Source organism: Doryrhamphus excisus, linkage group LG7, assembly GCF_037039965.1.
Source record: "Doryrhamphus excisus strain RoL-2023G ecotype Guam linkage group LG7, RoL_Dexc_Guam_v1.1, whole genome shotgun sequence".
In the NCBI taxonomy this organism is placed as follows: Eukaryota; Metazoa; Chordata; class Actinopteri; order Syngnathiformes; family Syngnathidae; genus Doryrhamphus; species Doryrhamphus excisus.
In genome coordinates, this window is record NC_136363.1 from 14,050,051 (window position 1) to 14,072,618 (window position 22,568).

Genomic DNA, 22,568 nt, shown 5'->3' on the forward strand with positions numbered 1-22,568 from the left:
CCTGGAATGCTCAGCGGCAGAGAGGTCTCTCTTCAAATTCCAACAGTAGTCGGCCATCATGACCCTGATACCTGGTCTCCATCTCTCTCATGTCCTGATGGAATCTCTCCACCTGCTGGTCACTCATTGAACCCAGGTTCTGGGGAAACCGGTCCATATGTGGAAAGCTAGTGCATCTGGACGCTCATGCTGCAGCCCAGGTTTCTGAAAGCAGTCAGCATGTTGTTGGCTTGTTCTGCGTACTTTCTGGCCTTATTGTTGCCAAGAAAGTAGCCTGACTGCCATCAGGTACCGACATGAGATCCTCAGACCCCTTGTGAGACCACATTCTGGTGCGGTTTGCCCCGAGGTCCTCCTAATGCCACACAATGTGAGACCTCATGTTGCTGGAGGGTGTCAGCAGTTCAAGTTCTTGCAACCTGAAGGCATTGTTGTTATGGACAGGCCCGCCTGTTCCCCAGACCTGAATCCAATGGAGAACATTTGGGACATCATGTCTCGCTCCATCTGCCAACGCCAGGTTGGACCACAGACTGTCCAGGAGTTGGTGGATTTCGTACAGGTCTGGGAGGAGATCCCTGAGGATCATCAGGAGCACGCCAAGGCAACGCCGACAATGTAGGGAGGTCATACAGGCACATGGAGGCCACACCCACTACTGAGCCTCATTTTGACTTGTCTAAAGCAGGGGTCTCAAACACACAGCCCACGGGCCAAATGTGGCCCGCAAGACACTAGTTTCAGGCCCCCGCCTTGATATGTTAGTGCGGCCCGCGTAAGTTTGATATGGATGCTGTATGGTATCATGAACCCAGAAAAAATTATTACGTTTGATTAATGTTCATGTTAAAGGTTAAATAACTGTTAATAGTTATCCTCCCTATCCGTGTGGAAGTGGTAAGTTTTTGGCTATTCAAGTTTAAAGGAAATAACTTGAAGGCTACCGTTTAGGTCGCTACTGTCTAGTTTGCGAGTTAGCATGTGTCTCAAAACCCTGCAGTTGCGCAATATGTTGTAAATAAAAAAAGTATAAATGTGACTATAGTCGTGTTTTGTCATGTCTACAGGGCTCTAATAATGCTTTGTTCATTTTAATCTGAAAAAAATAATTTGTCTACCCACCAACTATATGTGGTTTCTTAAGTTTGTATTATATTTTATTTTTTAAATATTATTTATTATGTATATTTTTCTGTTTTTAATAAATGCGTTTTTTTTTTTTTTTGGAAAACCTGATGCGGCCCAGCCTTGCCCAGAACCTAACTCCAGTGGCCCCCAGGTAAATTGAGTTTGAGACCCCTGGTCTAAAGCATCAAAGTTGGATCAGTCTGTAGTGTTTTTGCCACTTTCATTTCGACTATAACTCCAAATCCAGACTTCCATGGGTTGATACGTTTGACTTTCATTGATAACTTTTGTTGATTTTATTGTCAACACTTTCGTCTATGAAAAGTATTTCATTAAATATTTCATTTATTCAGATCTACAACGTGTTACCTTTAGTGTTACCTTTATTTTTTCAGCAGTGTATATCACACCTAGCTAGATTATATCGTATTATAGCAATTTCAAATGAAGTTTTCAAACAACTTTGCGGCCGAGTGGAGACGGTCGCCAATGACGTCATCGCGCACAGTGACGCTCATGAGAAAGACACCAACAGCTTCAGCGATCAATTCAACATCAGTCAGTCGAGTAGCATTTCCGCTACAATGTTTTCAAAATAAACAGCCGTAATGTCGGTCCTTAGTCTTATCGAGAGCCCTGCAGTATGCAAAAGCTCCATCTGACCAGCTCAGGTATTACAATGGGAGTTAATACAAAATGTGTCCGCCATCATATATGTTTTAATATAATGAACTGGTATGTCTTTTTACACTACTTTACTACTTTATTTTACTTATTGGACTCCTTTATTTCTAAAATCCCCAAGCGGATGTGTTTGTGTGCCACTGTTCACATCGGTAACGCTATCAAAATGCTCATTGTCAGATTCGCTCCATTATCGACGTCTTTTTCGCCAAACTATCCTAGTTGTTAACCCAGCAAACAAACTATGACAGTCGGGACGGAAACTGACGGCCCATAGTCTGCTTGTTCGTGGCGGCTGGAGCGGCTCTGCCCGGCTCCGACATATGGACTCCTCGGTGGGCAAAAGGCGGAAGACTGCGCATCCACACGCCGAAGCCAAGATGCTACACGGCCGCTAGTCTACGGTTAGCCAAATACTAACCTGCACTTAGCTAGCTGCTACTCTGCTCCTTGGAAACTTCTAGTCAGCTTCGTGCTGACTCAGCAGGTAAACGCTCATCTCAGCTAGCTAACGTAAGCGAGCCACAGTGCTCGTTTCAGTTTGTTTGCCACTTCCGCGCTAGTTCTGTACGTGCGCGTGCATTGTCTGTGGTTGTCGCCACGCCGCTTCCGGTCTGTCTTGTCATTCCTGAGCTCGTTGATGCACAAAGCGTGCGTGTACGTGCACTGTTGTGAAAGCTTGTTGTTGTTTGCAGGTTTGAAAGGTGGGCGATGGACTTGCATTCGCCACAAGGAGGCGCCGTCAACTGAAGCAGCTTCCACCCTCCCGAGGGACGATGGCGAGCCGCAGGAAGTCCAGCACGCCGTGCATGGTTCCTCCTCGGGAGGCGCTCCACTCCGATCAGGACACGGAGGAAGTGACGGATGAGTTGGAGTCTGAGGATGGCGAATTCAGTGTCTCCAGGCCTGTGGGGGGGAGGGGTAACTCTCACACAAGCGCCACGGAGGGAGGTTACGAATGCAAGTACTGCAACTTCCGGACGTCTCAACTCAATTTGTTCACCGTGCACGTGGACTCTGAGCATCCCGATGTGGTTACCAACACGTCGTACGTGTGTGTCGAGTGCGACTACCACACCAGGAGGTAGACTCCACCCACCTCTGTGTGTTGTGTGGTTATTTGTCCTAATGTGCGCTCTCCTGCAGCTACGACACGCTACTGGTGCACAACGCTCGCCACCACCCGGGCGAGGACAACTTCACACGCACGATGGTGAGACGTAATAACGAGACCGTCTTCCAGCAGACGGTCAACGACCTCACCTTCGACGGCGGCTTCGTTAAGATGGAAGCCGGCGAGGGGGAGGATGTGTGTCGGAAAGGCATCGCCCTCAGCAAGACCCCCATCATGAGGAGCAGGGCGGAGCCCAAAAAGTTCACAGTCTCGCACAAAATGGCCATCGAGGACGGCATTAAAGTGGAGAGCCAGGACGAGACTGACGAGTACGAGGACCCGCCCACACTGTCGCCCGTGACCACCACCGGCCCACGACTCGTCCCCCTCTCCTCTCCCCTTCACGTCCAGGCGGTGTCCCCGAGCTTCGTGGTGAACAGCGCCAACGTGCTGCATGTTAAAGGCGGCAGCAGTGGTGGCACCGTGCTTCCCGCTGGGACGCTGGCCCAGGTTCTGTCAGCTTTGCAGAACCAGCAGAACCAGACGCAGCTCCTCATCCCCGTCAGCAGCATTCCTGCCTACAACGCTGCCATGGACAATAACGTTCTGCTGGTCAGCTCCTACAACAGGTAGCCACGCCCACAGGGGCGGAGTTACACTTCCATGTAAAGAATTGTGGCAGGAGGTCAAAGGTCTTCTCATGCGCAGGTTTCCCTATCCAGCGGTGTCGGAGGTTGCCGCCTTGTCATCGCAGACCAAGTTCAGCGAGGAGAACATCAAAGTGTGGTTCTCCGCCCAGCGGCTCAAACATGGCGTCAGTTGGACGCCCGAGGAGGTTTGTACTAAGGATCGACCGATACGTTCGATTGCGTTATTTACTTGAATCGGTATCGGCCGATACGCGCGTGGTTTCGGGGATGTATTTTTCCGCCGCATGATTTACAGACAGGCATCCACCGGGCAGCTTTGTGTTGCCGGAGGACCCTGCAACACACACAGTCGCGGTACCCCTCCCACACCGCAACAGGGTACGTGTTCAACTTTTCATTAGCCTGAAATATTTCCACCTGCTTTGAAATAGGAAACATGAACGCCAAGCGCATGCAATATACGTGCTTGAAAATATGGTTTAGTTTGGGAAAACCAGGAATGCTGCTGAATGCTTTTCATCTTTAAAAGGGCCTACCGTTGGAATTAGGGAGCTGTTGATGTAGGTGGAGGCTAATATGTACAGCTGTTACCAACACCGCCTTAATGGCAACCTTGGCAATTCAGTCCCATGGGGTTTGGAGGACTTTCATTCAGCCAACGCCGGGCTGAGGTTAAATGCGTGTCGCGTTCTGTGTGTGCGCTCTCTCCGAGCATGCACACACACACACACACAGAACGAATTGGAGCAGCTGTGTCTGCTTATGAGAGGTCTTTAGCGTGCACAACACAAACTGTAATGATGAGAGAAATGTTTTATATATCGTACTAAATTGTGTCAGTGTGACGTGTTTGTGTGTGTGTGTGGAGGCGGGGGGAGTTGTGCGTCTTAAACTACGACAGAAATGTTGCACATGGTTGAATATTTATTCCTTTTAAAGTTGGTAACGCTGTTTAAATGTGTGTTTAAGAAAGCTGAATCCTTCTGTGTTCAGTGTTTACATTTAACTAAATATTTGTTTAAACTTGAGACCTGGAATATTTGTTATCATTGTCATTTTTTCATGTAAATTGAGGCAGAAAAGCAGTATCGGCCACAAATATCGGCCCAAGCAAAATCGGTCTTCGGCTAAGGGTGATGGAAAAAAATCGGTATCGGCATCAGCCCGAAAAAAAACCATATCGGTCGATCCCTCGTTTGTACGACTTTCTCAGCCCAGTCCGTGGGAACCTTGTAGAAGTCACCCGCTTCTCGTTGGCAGGTGGAGGAGGCGCGCAGGAAGAAGTTTAACGGCACTGTGCAGACCATCCCCCAGACCATCACTGTCATCCCCGCCGCCAACGGCCTGCAGTCCATCTTCCAGACTTGTCAGATCATGGGCCAGCCGGGTCTCGTCCTCACGCAGGTGAGCGGGGTCGGCGGCACCGTGTCTGTGAGGTCTCCCGTCGCTCTGACCGTCGCCGGCGCTCTCGGCAACCGGCCCAAAGCTGCTGAACTCTCCACATCTGAGTCGAAGACGGAGAAGGTGTCTTCGCCGGCCTCATTCGACTCTGCCTCCAAACCCAAAAAGTCCAAAGAGCAGCTGGCCGAGCTGAAGGCGAGCTACGGCAGGCGTCAGTTTGCCACAGAGGCGGAGATTTCCCGCCTGATGCAGGTCACCAAGCTGTCGAAACGCGCCATCAAGAAGTGGTTCAGCGACACGCGCTACAACCAGCGCAACTCCAAGGAACTGCATGCCGACAGTCCGTCCGGCAGGGGGCCGGCGCCTGCTGCAGGCGCCCAGGTGGCAAGAGGCAGTGGAAATGATGCCGATGCCGGCGACAACGCTGCCGCCATTGTCATCGATTCCAGCGACGACGCCAGCGACGCTTCGCCGACGTTCGCACCTTCCCTGGCCTCGCCCCGTACCCTGGGAGACCGCCGCGCCAAACTCCGCCACGCCTTCCCAGACTTCACGCCCCAGAAGTTCAAGGAGAAGACTTCAGAGCAGCTCCTCCTTCTGGAGTCCAGTTTCCGCAAGTCCGACACGCCGTCAGACGATGAGCTGATGCGTCTGCGGGCGCTCACTAAGCTGACGCGCCGCGAGGTGGATGCCTGGTTCATCGAGAGACGCAAAACACCTCAGGACCCGCGCTCGCTCGATGGCAAGACGGCTGAAGACAAGCTCAGACCTGCCACCACTCGGGAACGCCCCCCAGTGACCCCCTCGGGCCGCAGGATGATGAAGAAAACGCCCGAGCAACTCCACATCCTGAAGAAAGCCTTCGTCCGCTCGCAATGGCCGACCACCGAGGAGTACGACAAGATGGCGGAGGACAGCGGCCTGCCACGCACCTATGTCGTCAACTGGTTCGGAGACACGCGGTACGCCTGCAAGAACAGCAACCTCAAGTGGTTCTACCTGTACCAGAGCGGCAAGGTACCCCCCCACCATGTGACGTTGTGACGTCGTGACGTCGTGACGTGATCATGTGCTTTGTCTGAAGGTGGACGAGGCGCTCAATGGTGGGACCAAAATCCACAAGAAGTCCAGGAAGCGTTTCCGGGGTTGGTCCAGGAGAACACGTCGGCCGTATCCCTGCAAGCACTCGCCACAGGGGTGCGCCACGCCCGGCCAGGTCAGTTTACATTACCCTTCTGGAAATGCTTGGTTCTGTTCAAGCAGACATTTTAGCATTTGCTGACAAATACACGACAGAACAACCATTCCCACCCACATTCATACCTCTGGACAATTAACCGAGCATGTTTTTGGAATGGGGAAGGAAACCCACGCATGCCCGGGGAGAACGTGCAAACTTCACACAGAAATGGCCGAGGGTGGAATTGAACTCGGGGCTCCTAGCTGTGAGGCATGCGTGCTAACCACTCAAATAGCCCACCTAGCAGCCCACCTAAATAGCAATTAATGCAACTTTAATTCCATGAATTAAACACAAATTTCTTCTCTCCAATATATTTTCATTAACAAGTTCCAAAAATTAGCCTGCAACTCCAACAGTAGGCACCGCTGGTGTGGTGAAGGTCTGGAGAAGCCAGATGTGAGGGCGCCATGTGGATGCACAGCGTGTCCGACATTCATTTTCCTTTCCCGGGGAGACCTGAGCTTGCCTTGTAAACAGACATGCAACGTTTGGGGGTGGGCACCAAGCGATTGGAGCCCTCCCAAATGGCTTTCAGGGCTCGCTTCCAAAATGCACAAACATCTTTATCTAAACCTTTGGCATGGTTTAACACCAGAATACAACATTATCTATTCTATCTATCCATATTCATAGGTCAGAAAAGGGGAAAGGCATCATAGGTCCCCTTTAACACAATAGCGCTGCTTTCATGGAGGACTCAAGACATTTCCTGCTCCGTTTGAGACCAATAGCTGTCAATTCAATGGGTCATGAATCAATCGATGAAGTGTTGGGGCTGTACAGCTCGCCCCCACCCCCACCTCATTCAGGATGAGGGCAGTACTGCAGGGCCTCCCATGTAGCATTTCTGAATTAGCGAGAATAATGATGTGACTTCCACGCAGGCTGTGGAATGTCATGCTGCCACAGATGGATCATTATCAGGCTGGTATCGTGGAATCGTGACATAATACCAATAAACGTCTTCTCCACGCTTCTCCTCCATTCCTGAGGCATCTTCTCACCACCTAAGATCCTATTGAACAGCCCAGTCAGGAACTTTACTGCTGCCTCTCCTAGACACTTCCATACCTTCACGGGTATAGTACCATCAGGACCAAGTGCCTTTCCCACTATTCTTCCTTTTCAATGCTCTTCCTACTTCCTCTTTACCAATCTTTTCTACTTCCCGGTCCACAGCAGACACCTCTTCTACTCTTCCTTCTCTCTCCTTTTCCTCATTTATCAACTCTTTTTAAAATACTCTTTCCATCTTCCCATCTCACTACTGGCATCTGATGGTACACTTCCATTCCTGTCCTTGACCACCCTGACCTGCTGCACGTCCTTCCCATCTCCATCTCTCTGCCTTGCCAACCTGGAGAGATCCATTTCTCCCTCCTTACTGTTCAACCTAGCGTACAAGTCATCATAGACCTCTTGTTTGGCCTTTGCCGCCTCTACTTTCACCTTAGCATTCATCTCTCTGTTCCCCTGTCTACTCTCTTCAGTCATCCCCATGTCCCACTTCTTCTTAGCTAACCTTTTTACCTCCGGGACATTCTTTACCACCTCCTCTTACTACATTCCTCTTCCATCTCCACCATGATAGAACAAGTTGAACCCTGCTCCTAAACATCTAGCCTTGCTACCTTTCCACCTGGTCTCCTGGACACGCATTAGCCTACCTTCCTCCTCTGCATCATGTCCTGTCATAGTTCCAACATTCAAAGTCCCTGCTCTCAGTTCTCGGTTCTTGGCGCTCCTCTTCTCTCTTCTTACGTACACATCTTCCTCCTCTCCTTCTTTAAACAACAGTACCCAATTTCCACCCGCACCCTGTAAGTGAACAGCACCGATGGCAGTCGTTAACCCGGGCCTCGACCGATCCGGTATGGAAGTATGGATTTGCATAGTTGGTTTGGCAACATGTTTACATTGGATGCCCTTCCTGACACAACTCTCTGTATTTAGTCCAGGATTGGGACTGGCACAAGGCACTGGCTGGTACCCCAGTGGGGCTCCATAGAATACCAATGCTATTATGTCACACCATGTGGAAGACGTGACTAGAGGAGATAATAACTGTTGGTCATTTCTTGTCTCTTCAATGGACAGTACTACTGCAAGGGTGCAGTCACGCTCACACAGGAGCTGCTGTCAGCCGCTGGCACCATACACAATGCTAACCATGCTAACACAGACGTACATGGCACTTCTCACAGATATTACATCCAACATCTGGAATGTATTTCCTGCAGTTAGCCATCTTTAGGGCTGAAATGCTCCCTGGAGCCAAGAGTTCAAGGAATGTGCTGACATTTGATGCTTTGGTTCAGCCACTCGAACTTGCTAGTGGTTAGCAAGTCATTTCTAGAGTGAATATGAACACCCTCGACGCCATGTTTGTAGCACGTCACAGAAAAGGAGCGCTTGATTCGCTCAGAAAGGCGAGATGACCCATGCTGTGCTGTAGGTGGTTGGCCAGGCTGGATGGTGCAGGACGTCTCCGTTTCACAGGAAGACATTCGGCCATGCTGTGCCAACATCCCACGATGGACACCTGGCGCTGGCGACAGCCAACCGCTGCTGGAGCCAACCCAGGGACTAGAGCCACCTGGAGGACCCTTGAACATTCCACACTCTGCATGTGTGACACGCTGCTATATTCTGCATCTGCAGGGGGAGTTTGTTCCATCCTTCATACCTCCAAGGTTGCACAAACTACTCTTCCATCTGCATCTCAATTAGGGTGGCGATGACGTCAAAAAATACGTTGACGTTTTTATGCTCTCAAGGGTTGCGGGCGTGGTGGAGCCTATCCCAGCTGGACGGGTGGCCAGCCAATCACTGGGCTGGAATAAATTAAAACAGGGAAGCAGAAAGGGAATCCAGCTGGAATAGGTGCAGTTTGTGGAAGATGGTGAAAGCTTTGTGAGTGTGAGCTGGAAGGTGCTTGTCACTGCCGCTGTTCGATGGAGAGGAAAGCCAGCACCTTCTTTTCAACTTTATTGAAATACACAAATATTAGCCATTTAGCAGCAAGTCAAATGCATGAAAGATGTTTGGATGGAGTGGTGAAAGAATGAAGGATTGGATATCCAAGCTCCCCAGGAGGTGATGGGACCTTTCCAACAAAGTAGCAGAAGTTTCCTTGAGACGGACAGGGTGGTGTACTTCATACACAAATGTGCGTATGTTGCAGGCCAAAAGCGGCAAGGCGGTCCTGAGGGACTACTACCTCCAGCACGGCGTCCTGAGGGAAGGCGACGTGGATGCGTTGGCAGCCAAGTCGGACATGAGCGAGCAACACGTGAGGGCGTGGTTTTGTGAGTTGGGTCAGCGGGCGAAGGAAGGCAAGGTGTTCAGCGAGGTGGAGGAGGAGGAGGAGGAAGCACTAGAACATGCGGACAGCGAAGGAGACATGGACGTGAAAGAACAAACCGATGATGACTGCAACCTGGAGCAGGAAGAGGAGGATCATGGTGAGTTGTCTCCTGGCGGGACATCACAGCAAACGTGAGCAGGCTCTTGCTTGAACGATTGGTGAGGAAGACACGGTCGTCACAGGACAGACCTTTTATTGTGGCGGGAACAAGCCAGCTTTTATATTGCTTCTTTCTCTCGGCATGCTTTGTATGACAGAGAAGATTGCAGATATTTCTCCGAGTGAGACCTCTTGTATCCAATTACTTTTCCAAGCGGACTTTTATTGTGAAAGGATGTCCAGTGAGTGCCGTCAAGCGTGTTTGCCAGGACAAGAAGGTCATGTTTTTACTGGACTTGATCACATCACGGCTTCCTGGACTGACACGGTCCAGCACCACGTCAGCCTTGCACACAAAAACACTTTCATTTGTAATTTAGTGCACCCACTTCCTCTTCCTATTTATTCTCTTTCAACTTTGACCTTGTCATTTGCCAGGAATAAAAAGCTGAAAAAAAGCGAGTGTTCCTTACCAGGCTTACCCAACCTTACCCTTACCAGCCTACAATGGCAGGCACCGTGTTGTGTCAGCAGATGGCAGCGTGCCCTGCCGCTGCTTCCTGCGGTTGGCCTCACAGAGCTCTGCCCACCTGTTGGTTAGCGTATGTTAACGTGTTGCGGCGTGTGATGTATAGCGCCATTAACACGCATGAACTCGTCTTCAAAGTCTGTCACTTCCTACTAAGCGCTCATCTTTTCCTTACATTCCCTCGGCGCCACCAGTCCCCGAGGAGCAGCTTCTGGTGGGCGGGGCATCTTCAGGCCTAGAGACTCCAGGCGCATCCACCGGGTTGCGCTGGCTGCCGATGATGTGCGGCGGCGTCCAGAAGACACCCGCTTGTCTCCAGCAGGCTCCCAAGACATTTGCTTTTTGACAGGAAGTTGAAACGCTGGATGATGAAAGCTGAGACGCAAGCGAATGAAGTGGCACCGGCCTGACAGGAAGTGTGATCACAACTCACGGTGTGCGTCTGTCACTTTGGCGATGAAAGCGACCGTGAGCCTCACAGGAACAGTCACATTCAACTTTTCCGCTTTCAGCTCCAGGAAAACATTCCTCCTCCATTTGCAAACGCCTCACATGACCCCTGACCTCTCCAACAAGCAGTGTGTGTGAGTGACACATTCATCAGGTCCATTGTCCCAGAGAATGTCCCACATTCAAGAGGACAGGTGTGTACCAGGCCCAATGAGAAGGCAGGACAGGAAGTCCAGTGCGTGTGTGTGTGTGAGAGGCGTGGCTGAAGAATAAAAGGAGGTGATTGGATGGTTAAAAAAAAAAGGCTTATTGACAGCAAAATCAAGGAGAAGTTTGTCCAACCAGTACGAGGATACATTGAGGCATCCTTCCTGTGTCTCCATAGCAACTCCCTGACCCCCCCCCCCGACGCGGCTTCAGGGCGAAATCGGGACAAAACCTGAGATTACTTTCTGGGACGGAAACATTACGGACACATTAGCCGCACAAGCTAGCTGCTAACGGCCAATAAGGTCCGGTGTCACGTGGGGGGTGGTGGGGGCAGTCACTGTTGCCAAGGTGATGTCGGATGAGGTTGACGGGATCCATGGTCATGGTGTCGACCAGCAGTCCTCGTGCGTGGTTTCCATGGTGACAATGATGCTGGCTCCTACTCGCACCTGAAAGGAAGAGGACAGAGACAGGTGAAAAACCACCGTCACCTGGCTCAGCCAGAACCTCTTCAAGTCGCCTCCAGAGGAGACGCCTTTTCTTTGTGTCGGCCATGTTGTTTTGCATATTTGCAATCTGTCAGCATGATGCATGACATCGCTTTCATCTGCATGCTTTGGCACCACAGGGGGGCGCCGCTATTTTAGGCTGCTCCCTCTCCAAAAACACACACACACACACACGATTTACCAGACAAGACAAAGGAATCAAAGCTTGTTTTGCTGCTGATGACATGGCACCACCCAATCATGTCCTGAAAGCACATGGACGTGTGGCGTAGATCTGGCTGCCACGCAGCGTCTTTGGTAAGCATCATGTCTTCCATGGCCATTCATCCCTTTCATTCATCTTCTGTCAAACAATGGGTGGGAAGTAGACGTGAAGGTGCTTACCTCCAGCTTCCACCGCATACAACCCCTTCATCACGCTACGTGATGTACCCGTCTCACCGCCAGTAAATGCCATCACCATGCAGCTAGACAACATTTGACTGAATAATGGAGGAGGACTGGTTACCTTCTCTGGATCGGTGTTGTCATAAATGGCCATTCTCTTTAGGGCTATCTAGTACGCTCTATGCCAACAAAGGTGAAGTTGAAATGTTTAGTATATTACTATTATTGTGGGTTCCGGGCTAAGACAGGGTTGGAATGTAGGCAGTTGATTCGCCGTAGTGACCCCTGAAGGGAAAAGCCCAAAGAGAAAGACGAAAAAGTGCTAAGCGAGAAAAAAAAATAGTGAATAAACAAAACCACAGTGTTGTTGAACTTCCTGTTTGGCCACATGTTTTTTTTGCATTTTCTTTTCCTTGTCTGTAGTTGCTTTGTCTCTGTCTCTAGTCTCTTCCATCTTCCAACACCCGCTTCCTCCTCCTCCTTCTCCATGTTGCAGCCCTAATCAAATAATGCTGGTGGATATATGCTTGTTTCTTTACTTCAATGGTGACAAGCAATACAGCAATAAAGACCAAGGTGGCACAGTCACCTACTGGTTACCATGTTGGAGGCTAGCATGACGGAGACCAGCGGTTGGCATGTCCGAGGCTAGCATGACGGAGATTAGCGGTTGGCATGTCCGAGGCCAGCATGACGGAGATTAGCGGTTGGCATGTCGGAGGCTAGCATGACAGAGGCTCGTATGACAGAGACTAGCGGTTGGCATGTCGGAGTCTAGCATGACAGAGGCTAGCAGTTGGCGTGTCGCAGGCTAGCATGACGGAGGCTAGCAGTTGGCGTGTCGGAATCTAGCATGACAGAGACTAGTGGTTGGCGTGTCGAAGGCTAGCATGACAGAGGCTAGTGGTTGGCGTGTCAGAGGCTAGCATGACGGAGGCTAGTGGTTGGCGTGTCGGAGGCTAGCGGTTGGCATGTCGGAGGCTAGCACGACGGAGGCACAGTCAGGAGATCTGGGTTGGCATCCGTGTTGGAAAATGTCTGGAGTTTACACGTTTTCGGCCTGTGTGCATACTTCACACTAAAACACTTGATGAAAAAACTGTTTAGGCAAAGAGAAAATGCAGACATGTGACATTCTGGAGGGAACACAGAAAAATCCAAAAAGACTCGGCGACACAGTACCTGCTACTGAGGCGGTCTTGGAGCTAGTTGTGTTGCTGAGTGCTGAGGCTGTTGGTGACCTCCAGCATCTTTCTGCCGCTATTGGCCATGTCTACTTCCTTGCAGCTCTCACAGGAAGCAGACAAAGCAGTTTTTGGTAGCAGCCCCTGGCCTCCGTTCAGTCCACTGTCTGGGAAAAGTTCAGCATGCAGTGCTGGGTGGCCATCACAGAACCAGCGTGCAAGGGCCTCACCAGCCTGCCCGGGAGGAACCTCCGGAAGGCTCATCCCTTCGGTTTGTGTAAAATCTTTGAGGAGCGCCCCACATTGGCTGTTCGGAGGCACTGAGCAGGAATTTTGGTTTGGGCTAGAAAAGGGTGGCAGCAGAGCTGGGATTTTAAGATCCTCCACACTAGAACTCTGCTTGTGAATCCCATTGAGAGGTTCCATCAAATGTTTGTCCACTTCCATCGTCTTTGCACCCATTGAGTTGAGGAGAGCTAGTTCGAGGTTATCCCGAAGGGCTCGGCGTTCTGCAAACCAACCATCAATTTCCTGGTGGGACAGAGAGGTGGCAACTGCCAGACTCTCCACACCGCAGTGGGAGAGGAAGCTGTTCCTCTGGAAGTGCTCTTCCAGGATCTTCAGCTGCTCCGAAGTCTTCCCCTTCATTCTCTCCAGCAGTGGAAAGTGAGTCAACACTGACGACCTCTGCTGGGAATCTGCTTTGGTCGCAACCAGAACCTGGCCTTCCTCCGGCACATCAGCTAAGTCACCAGACATCCCGTTAGCATCCTTGACAGGAATGAGCGTTGTGTTTCCTTGCAAGGTGCCTTTCACATCTGCACTCCGTTGTTCTTGGATACCTGGAACGTGGACCAGGGCTTCAGACGGGGTGTGCGGAGACTGGATGATGAGAGGCCTCTTCACCTGAGCGGTCCCAAGTTGAGACAAATTTGGGAACATCACATCAGCGGTTGGCAAAACACTTAGAAGCTTTTCTTTGGAAGATCGGGGAATGAGTAATGAACTTTTAAATGGCGGGGAAAAGGTGGGCAGCGGAGCAATCATTGGCCTCGTTAAGGACTCCGGAAAGACAATGGACGGCAGCGACACCACCGGTTTAGTTTTGGCGTTGGAGAGACTGTTCCCCCTGACTCCTAGTGATGATGACACTGGCATTAAAGACACAGCAGTGGGTGGCTTCTTCCTCTCCGTGGTGACCGGGGGAAGGCCTCCCAGGGGAGCATTCAAATGGCTGTCTTTTTGAAAGGGAGGAGGTCGAGGAGGAGCCATAAGGGCCTTGTCTTTGTAGTCTCCTGGACTGGGAGCAACTACCATGACAGGCCTCTTTGACTCAGGACCAGATTGAGACATCAAGGACCGTTTAAGTGTGTCTCCTGACAGAACCTTTTTGGTGTCAGAATTGGGGTTGGCTGTTCGGTTGTGCTTCTCCACTGCCGCCTGATGTGAGGCTTTAGTCGACTGTGAAGAGACAAAACCTGTGGGCGGAGCTGGGAAAGTATGATGGGCTGCAGGGATGGAGCCGTTGAACATCTTTTTTCTGGCCTCCTCCACCTCCTCTGGAGACCATGTGATTCCCTGCTTGAGCCGCTGGGTGGTGAACCAAACTTTGATTTGTTCCTCCGGATGCTTGGAGGCAGCCGTCAGCCATGACAGTTCAGCGTGCGTCGGGTAGGGGAATTTGTTAAACGAAGCAATCAGGGTCAGGTTGTGGTCCAGGGTGGGATTATATTTGGTGGTGTTCAGTGGAACGGCTACTTTTGGTAGACAGTTTACATTCGGTGGGCGCTGGAGCACCGGGGTGACATGGGACAGGTCTTGGAGGATGCAGGGCTCTGGAATGATGATCGTCCTGTTGAGGCTGACGGCCGTGATTTGGTCCTCCTGGTCAGGGACATGACTGTCCCCAAGGAGGACCTCGAAAGAATCTGGAGATTTCACTGTGGTGGAGAAGCAATGTGGGAACAGGCCAGCTTTGCTTCCAGCATGCTCCAAGATAGCCTGATTGTTTTTATAAATCCTCTTGAATTTGAAGTTGTTCTTGTCAGGATGATGGCTCTTGTTGTGCTCAGAGAGGATCTCAAACTTTTTGGCACTGAAGTCACAGTTGGTGCAGTGGTACTGTGGATTGAGGAACACGTTTGGGTGGCTGGAGTCCATGTGCGCATTCAAATCAGTCAGGCTTTCCAACACATCCGTTTCCTTTTCCTTGTCATGGTGACTCGAATGGTCGTCTTCTAATGCCTCAGGATCTCTGTTTTCACGGTCCGGACCATGGCTGTTCTGCACGGGATCAGTTTTCATCCAAGCTTCAGGATTTTTTGTGAGGTTGTTTTCTGATAACATTTGGATGTCCACCACTTCTTTCGGAGTACTTTGTCCAAGGACTTGCACCATGCAGGGGGAGGAGGACTTTGTGCAACCGGACATGATGTCCTCAGACAAGGATGGCGCTGCGATGAGGAAATGGTCTGTCGTCAGTGTGTCAGCTGAGCCGGACGTCCTGGGTGGGCATCACAGACCTGGCAGACAAACATTGTAGACGTTTAAGACAGGTGAAAGCTGAACAACAAGCATGCACACAAGACCATGTTGGCACAAAAGATGTGTCAGGCGGTGCTGCGGCTGACACTCTGAAGCTCAGACTGGACCTGGGAAATCTCCTTGGGTCGCTGGGATTGGGACACCCGCCATCACCAAGTTCTGGGCAGGTCACAATTCCTGTTTGTTGATGTTTGATGGAGGCTTGATGTGTAACACGGCTGTGTGTGTGTGTGTGTGTGTGTGTACCTGCAGTACAACCAATGATGCTGGAAGCTTTCAAAGCAAAGTCTCCTTCTGGGTCCCAACACTTAATGAAGCACTGACTCATAAAAAAGTCACGGGGATGGCTGTGTGTGTGTTACAGAGCGAGCAAATTACGTTACCATGGCAACAGCAGCAGAGGACTTGAGAGGTGCCCTTGTGGCGTCACAGCAACGCAATGAAGATGAAGACACACTCAGGTGCTAATTGCAAGTAGAGGTGGGCACTGATTGATTGATCCCTCGTTACATGGGATGAAGGAGGAAAGATGACAAGTCAAAGGTCAAGATGATTCTCACATCACACATTCCCGATAACATGCACATTCCTGAGCATCTCTGCGTGTGTTTGCATCACCGCAAAATAGACGGTGATTGGAGGAAGGATGCAGGGACTTGGGGACGGGTGAACTTAATTCATTTAATCTCATCAAGACCCTGCCCTCCAAAACCCAATCACTTCTGCACAGAGACAAGAGACGTTATCACACACACACACACGCACACACATACCATTTGCAGGGAAAATGGTCATGTGAAAAGTAAAAGAAATTCCTATTGGTTGTTTTTGTTTCTCTTATGTGCATGTGCACGTGTACGTGCACCCAACCAGGGAAAATAGTTTGGCTGCACATTCTGTACTTCCTTAACTCTCTCTCTTTCACACCCTCTTTGTCTCAGTCTCATTCTCATCCGCACACACATACACACACACACACACACAGCAAGAAGAAAGCCTTCCTGGAGAGTATTGCTTTACTGACAATGTAGCGGTAGAGTCTGTACACAAACAGTATCACCAACGACCATCCTCATCCTCATAGACCTCACTGCAGCCTTGGACGCCATCCGTCACGCCATCCTCTGTCCCCTCTCTGCCCTCAACATCCCTGAAAACGCACTCAGCCGGATTCAGTCATCCCTCATGCATTCATCAATGCATACATCAACCGCTGGTCACTTCTCAAGGGGTCCCCCAGGATGGGTGCTCGGCCCCCTCCTCTTCCCCTGGGTAGCATCATCTGCCATCATGGTGGTTAGTTTCACTGTAGCGTCTGCAGTAATGTGGTCATGACCGTCATGGTGAAAAGACAGCTGAGCTGGAAGGCAAAGCTCTTAATTTACCCCCCACCCCCATCTATGTTCTCACCTATGGTCATGAGCTTTGGGTCGTGACTGAAAGAACAAGAGAAAAAATGGTGGATTGTCTGAAATAAACGAGATTCCTCCGTAGGGTAGCTGGACTCTCATCTGGGAGGTGTTCAGAGTAGTACATGGAGAGGAGCCAGTCCAGGCACCTCAGGCATCTAGTTCCAACTCCCGATGCCTCACTGGTTAGGTGTTCCGGAATGCCTACCCGGGAGAAGGCCCCGGGGCAGACCCAGGACACTGGAATAGAGTCTTCCCATGATAAGAAAATGACCTATCATGATATCAACACAAACAAGCAGAGTTGATGACTGCGTACACAGAAGATGAATGAAATGCTGTCATGGTGAGAAGAATCCTTCCAGTGGGAAAGTATTTACTCAGCGGACCTCCCGACCTAAACAGGTTGAAATGGTGATAAATGCTGGCGAAGGTTGTCTGAATCTCCTCTTACAGAGAGTGAAGGGAAGCTAGCAGGGTTAGCTGGTGACTCCAGCTGGATGAGCATATTTACACCATGTGGTGTAAATATGTCAGGAACAATGTCCCATGAAGATGTACAGATTCTGAGTGACAAAATAGGAGAAGCACCTTTATTTTTCAACGTAGCTTGTCTTAGTTGTAAATACACATTCTCTGACTGTCTCTGACCGTCCTTCAAAATAAGAGCGCTGGTGGCCCCGTGTCTGTGTCCAGAAAACAAAGAGTGTGATGAATATGTTCCTTATGCAGGTGGAATGGCATGGGTGGCTACATCTTCCTTCATGACAGCCACAGGCATTACAGTTGGTTGGAAGTTTAGTAGCAATGGAGCAGAGGCTGACATCCAATAGAACAGTTAGCCAGATTGTTACCAATAAATACATGTGCTTTACCATTTGACACACATCCATTTTGTGATATGGCTTAAGCTTTGGAGCTTTTTACATAAGACTGCTGAATTTACATTTGATACCCTTTTATATGGTCATACATCCTAAATATTGTATATCCTGACGTCTGCTAAGGTCCATACCACCCAAGCCTATTGCCCGACTTAGTGTGTGTATAATGTGCAGGGGTGTGAATGTGTTGGTGGTAGAAAAGGAAGTAGATTAGATATCATCTATAGGTGCTAAAAAGAACATGCTGGTAGTGTTGCTGTGTGATGCAATCCCAGTGTAAGCCACTACAAATGTTAGTGTGTGTGTGTGTATGTGAGAAAAGCAGTGATGAAAACATGACGTCAGTGATGAAAACTTCACCCCGCCGCAGCACGTGAGAGGGTGTGGTCGGGGTGACCAACAGGGTCTGACATTAAAAGGGGGAATTGTTTCCTCCTCCTCTTCCTGTTCCAGCAGGAAGTGTGCATGCCAGCGGGAAACCAACACAAAACAGGTGCTGCCTGACGGAGCAGCACCTTGGGAAGAACAAGATACTATCCCACCTCCGGCCTCAGCCACGCCCACATTCCTAACGCATGACTGACATTCTCTCCCTCTCTCTCCATCTCTCACACGTACATAGATGTATGCCACCCCGCCACAATTAAACTGCTATTCACACAACTTCCTCAAAGGGGAGGAGCTTCACACCAACAGGAGCGGCTCATAGTCTGTGTCCTTCCTTGTTGAGCGTGTCCACCTGCTCTGTCTTAACACGCCTGTGGAGGGAAGCCAAAGGCTGTGTGACCAAGCATGTCTTATTGTGAAAGGTGATGAGGGAAAGTGAAATCAGGCAGAGGAGGAAGAACATGTTCTCATCATCATGTCACATCCCGTGTGCCCCCTCACGGTTAGCTCACGTTAGCTAATGTATGCAGGCTTCCCGGGCCAAACGGAGATCAGGTCCAAACAGGACAACATGGCGTACCGCCATGGCAGGGTGTCTCCTCCTCTTGGATTCTTTTTAGGTGGCGTTTGCTTCTGGCTAAATCACTTAACGGGTTTGTCTGGAAAAGGCGCTCCTGGCGTGTCGCACCAAGCTTGCCAACAGTTTGCCGTTGCGGTTCAACGTAGCATTGGCCCAGCACCCTCAAGGGAGCGCGTGATGTTTGGACTCACGCTTGTGCTGCATTTGGAAGCAGAGTGATAGAAACCATGCAAACATCGCTTAGCCCGCCGCTCAAGTAGCCTTACTCATGCTAGCATTAGCATGACAACAGTACAGTCCCTCACCACTTGGCACTTTATATCACAGTTTTTCATACAATGGGTGTAATACTGCAGTACAGTACACAGTACGGTTGTAATACTGTAGTGCAGTAGGTCGTACAGGTGTAATACTGCAGTGCAGTACATCGTACATGCGTCTAATGGTATATTGGGTAAGTAGTTTGGTTTCAGGCCAGGCTCACATCTGCTCTGGCTGCAGAAACCGTGCTCACTCGAGCAGATGTTCATGCGATAACTGACCTTATGGTCAGGAGGTTCGTGTAAACAATAGCCGTATTTGCCTGATTTCTGTGTTTTCCTACAATGAGTACATACAAAACCCACGCTTATCCTCACGAGGGTCATGGAGGTGCTGGAGCCTACCCCAGCTCTGAGTGGACAACGTTGACAAACCGACCAGAGAGTGCGCCGGCGTCTGCGGCTTCCAACAAAAAAAAGATAGACGCCAAACATAATCGGTCCTTTGTGGTGTACGGCTGCTGGAGCTGCACCACATTGCGCTAGTGTGAGCCTTACAACAGGGATTTTGATCTTACGGAATGCTTCCGGAGGCAGCAATGGATTCAGTGTGACGCCGGGGTTAAAGGGGACCTATGAAGCTTTTCTGACCTATAAATGCAGTTAGAATGTTGGATCCTGGTGTTAAACCATGCCAGTGTTTGACATTATGAGGTTTGCATATTTGGAAGTGGCCCTGAAAGAAGTTAGGGATGGCTTGAACGCTTACTTTGAGAGAGTTTTTTTCTAACACCAGCTCCCTGTGACATCACAGTGAGCACACACTGTAAGCCCCGCCCCCACCTCGCCCACCGCTAGATTTCAGGGTGTGAGCATGGAGCGTTGGCTTCTTCCAGGACATGTTTGTTCAGGTGTGAGGGACAGCTAAACGTCTAAAGAGTCAGTTATCAGGCAGAAGTAGTTGGAGCTGATGACAAACATATGAGAAGGTTTTGTGAACATGGGCGGAGCTGGACTATACGCCAAACTGTTGCTGAAGTCCGATGCCTTTCCAAGGTTACTTGGTCATGTGAAGAGTCAGAAGCTGGAAGTAACAGCTGATCAGTGCCCCAAGTGTGTTTATGTTGTGTAAGTTAGCTCTTGCCTGTGTAGCATTATATGGTGTGCATACAGGAGTGTCTTATCTGCATGCATGCTAATGACAAGCTCACCCATGTCTAGAATTGTTAATAGCCTTTTCCACCACCACTCAGTGGTCTACCGAGTTTTTTTAAACACGGGTAGTCCCACAAAAACCGTGTAACAACATATTGCCACTATTGCCATATATGTTGTGTCAAGATTGTCTGCACGTGGACTGATGTTGAATTTTTTTGTTTTGGAAATTCAAGGAAATCCAGGAATAGGTGCAGATTTTGGAAAATCTGGAAAGCTTTGTGTGTAGGTTGTTGTGTATAGCTGCTCCATAGGAGTCCACAACTCAATACAAAAGGGCCCAACATGAGCATCATAGGTCCACTTTTAGGTCGCAGTTGGGCTGGTCTGACTACAATAAATGAAGAAGATAAAGATTGAAGCAAATGAAGATAAAGTTAAAGATGAAGCAAATGAAACATAAAAAACTGCAAATCAGATCTCTTGATGAAATGTAATTTTCAAATATAGATCAAGTGTAGCCAAAAATGAAAGGCTGATGGGCCACTTTGATGCATGTACATGAATTTGTACATGAAGGCTGCTCAAAGCAATCTAAAGTAGATCGATCTGCAGTACAACCAGTGTAATCAATGAAAGATAGACGTTTTATATATATATATATATATATATATATATATAATGTCTCATTCATACCCAATTCACTGTATCTTTACAATATGGCGAGGCCCTGTCCTGTGGCCAACGTGTATGCATCTGTATGGAACCAGAGCTTCTCCACCAAAACATGTACACCACTACTCTATACGAGTACTGTGTATAGTATTATTTGTATCCTTGGTGACAATCCCACAGTGTGTGCATGTGTGTGGGGGGGGGGCGGTTGGGTTCTCCTCTAGAACGTCCTTGCAGCGCCTGGAGAAGTTGGGAGTGGCTGCTGAATATTCATCAGCTTCTGTAGGCAAAATGACCACAAAGTCAAATTGTCATCCTTGCAGTCCAACTTTTCCCAACGTGCAGCTTTCCCGTGTCTGCAAGACCCCAGTGGGACTCTTGGAACAATGGCGCTGGCGGCAAGCCCCACCCTTTCTGCCATTTTTCTGCCATCACTGAACACCTTAAGTCTTGCTGAGGCAGATGGCAGCAAAAGAGAGGGAAAGGGGTAAGACATGTGATGGGGTCTGATCACATGACCAAGCCCCCTGCATTCCCAAATAAACATTCCACAAGTGGCCCTCAGGTCACGACCTCTGCTGGTTTAAGAAGTACCTCATGGGGAATGTCTCACACCCTCACAAGAGATAAGTTTTGCTGGTTCCGCTCAAATGGGCCACTGTGTTTTCATCCTGAAGCCGCTGAAGGAGCTTCACCTCGGATGACCCTGCTCTCTGATAGCTAGCTTCTTAGCAACCCAACCGTCGTTACGGGTTGCTCGAACCGCAACTTCGAACTTCGGAACCTCCAAAACAGACAACAGGGATCCAGGACCGGTCCCAGCAATGTCGTCCAAGCTAAAGCTAAACAACTTAGCCTGAATAGCTGCTAACGGCTAACATTTGGATGCACTTTCACCAACGGGGTGGGTAGGTGGGGAGCACGTTCGGGTGGCCGGGGTGTTGTTTGAAGTTCGAAGTAGGACAAACACGCCGGTGACGGCATGACGACACTTGCCTGACAAGTCGGGTCCAACAGCAGCGGAACCAACCCGGAGGAGGAGGAGGAGGAGGAGGCTAGCGGCGGCTGCTCGTCTGTCCGCTTGTCAAACTTCAACGAGTTCGGTCCAAATGGGTCTGAAAAAGTTCTCCAAGTGTCCTGCCTGCCCGCCTGCGTGGGCGCGTATGCTGGCTGCTGGGAGCTGGAGGTGCGCGTGCTGTCAAGATCGAAAGATGGTGAAGATGAACACCTTCTTCCTCCTCTTCCTCTTTTAATGGCGAGCCTAATCACTAAAGGCTCCTCACTGCTGGGGGGCTATAAGCCACGTCACATTACGTCATCATCATTTGCAAGTTAATTCCCTCGTGGTTCTCCCCCTCCCCCTCGCGGCCCGGCGTGTTTGATCTTTTGGATTTTGCAGTGACGTAACAACTAACCTCGTGCTACGCTGTGTCGTCACGGACCAACCCTGCGATGTCCTGCTTCCTGGTCACGTGATCTGGTGAAGCCGCTGGCGTATGCAAAGGGAGACACCTGCACGTGGCTACCGGAACTACCGTGCAGCAGTACAGGACCGATCATCCTGTCCTGTCACCCCTGGTCTCACTGCATAGTATGTCTTGTATGTACGGACTGATGATTGCACTATTTTGCTTGTACTTCTGTACAAGTGACAAGAATAAAAGCTCGTTTGTTCAGGAAGTGTTTTTTGTCACCTGCACGTGGCTACCAGAACTACCC

General features: G+C 49.9%; 2 protein-coding genes across 6 annotated transcripts; one reads left to right on the forward strand and one right to left on the reverse strand.

Annotated features, from left to right (window-relative positions):
- The first annotated feature begins 1,721 nt into the window (after positions 1-1,721).
- LOC131101882 (zinc fingers and homeoboxes protein 1-like) lies at positions 1,722-9,903 on the forward strand. Of its 5 annotated transcripts, none has more exons than XM_058047279.2 (7): positions 1,722-1,799; positions 2,517-2,896; positions 2,959-3,555; positions 3,635-3,761; positions 4,837-5,994; positions 6,062-6,193; positions 9,405-9,903. In XM_058047279.2, exons 2-7 carry the CDS (start codon positions 2,589-2,591, stop codon positions 9,720-9,722), a joined length of 2,640 nt encoding a protein of 879 aa, XP_057903262.2. In that variant the 5' UTR covers positions 1,722-1,799; positions 2,517-2,588; the 3' UTR covers positions 9,723-9,903. The 5 variants fall into 5 exon arrangements, with proteins under 5 accessions (XP_057903262.2, XP_057903259.2, XP_057903258.2 ...); XM_058047276.2 differs by lacking the exon at positions 1,722-1,799 and adding an exon at positions 1,933-2,299 and having other exon boundaries at positions 2,508-2,896; XM_058047275.2 differs by lacking the exon at positions 1,722-1,799 and adding an exon at positions 1,933-2,299.
- LOC131101977 (zinc fingers and homeoboxes protein 2-like) lies at positions 9,900-22,301 on the reverse strand. Its single transcript, XM_058047411.2, has 3 exons — positions 21,846-22,301; positions 12,954-15,477; positions 9,900-11,324 (listed from the first exon to the last, which is right to left on the reverse strand). Exon 2 carries the CDS (start codon positions 15,383-15,385, stop codon positions 12,977-12,979), a length of 2,409 nt encoding a protein of 802 aa, XP_057903394.2. The 5' UTR covers positions 15,386-15,477; positions 21,846-22,301; the 3' UTR covers positions 9,900-11,324; positions 12,954-12,976.
- Positions 22,302-22,568: the final 267 nt, after the last annotated feature.

Bases quoted from the DNA above. Each gene is read 5' to 3' on its own strand.
- LOC131101882 (XM_058047279.2), top strand. From the start codon at position 2,589: ATGGCGAGCCGCAGGAAGTCCAGCACGCCGTGCATGGTTCCTCCTCGG. The intron at 3,762-4,836 runs GTTTGTACTAAG...TCTCGTTGGCAG, and splicing joins TCAGTTGGACGCCCGAGGAG to GTGGAGGAGGCGCGCAGGAA. The intron at 6,194-9,404 runs GTCAGTTTACAT...CGTATGTTGCAG, and splicing joins GGTGCGCCACGCCCGGCCAG to GCCAAAAGCGGCAAGGCGGT.
- LOC131101977 (XM_058047411.2), bottom strand. From the start codon at position 15,385: ATGTCCGGTTGCACAAAGTCCTCCTCCCCCTGCATGGTGCAAGTCCTT.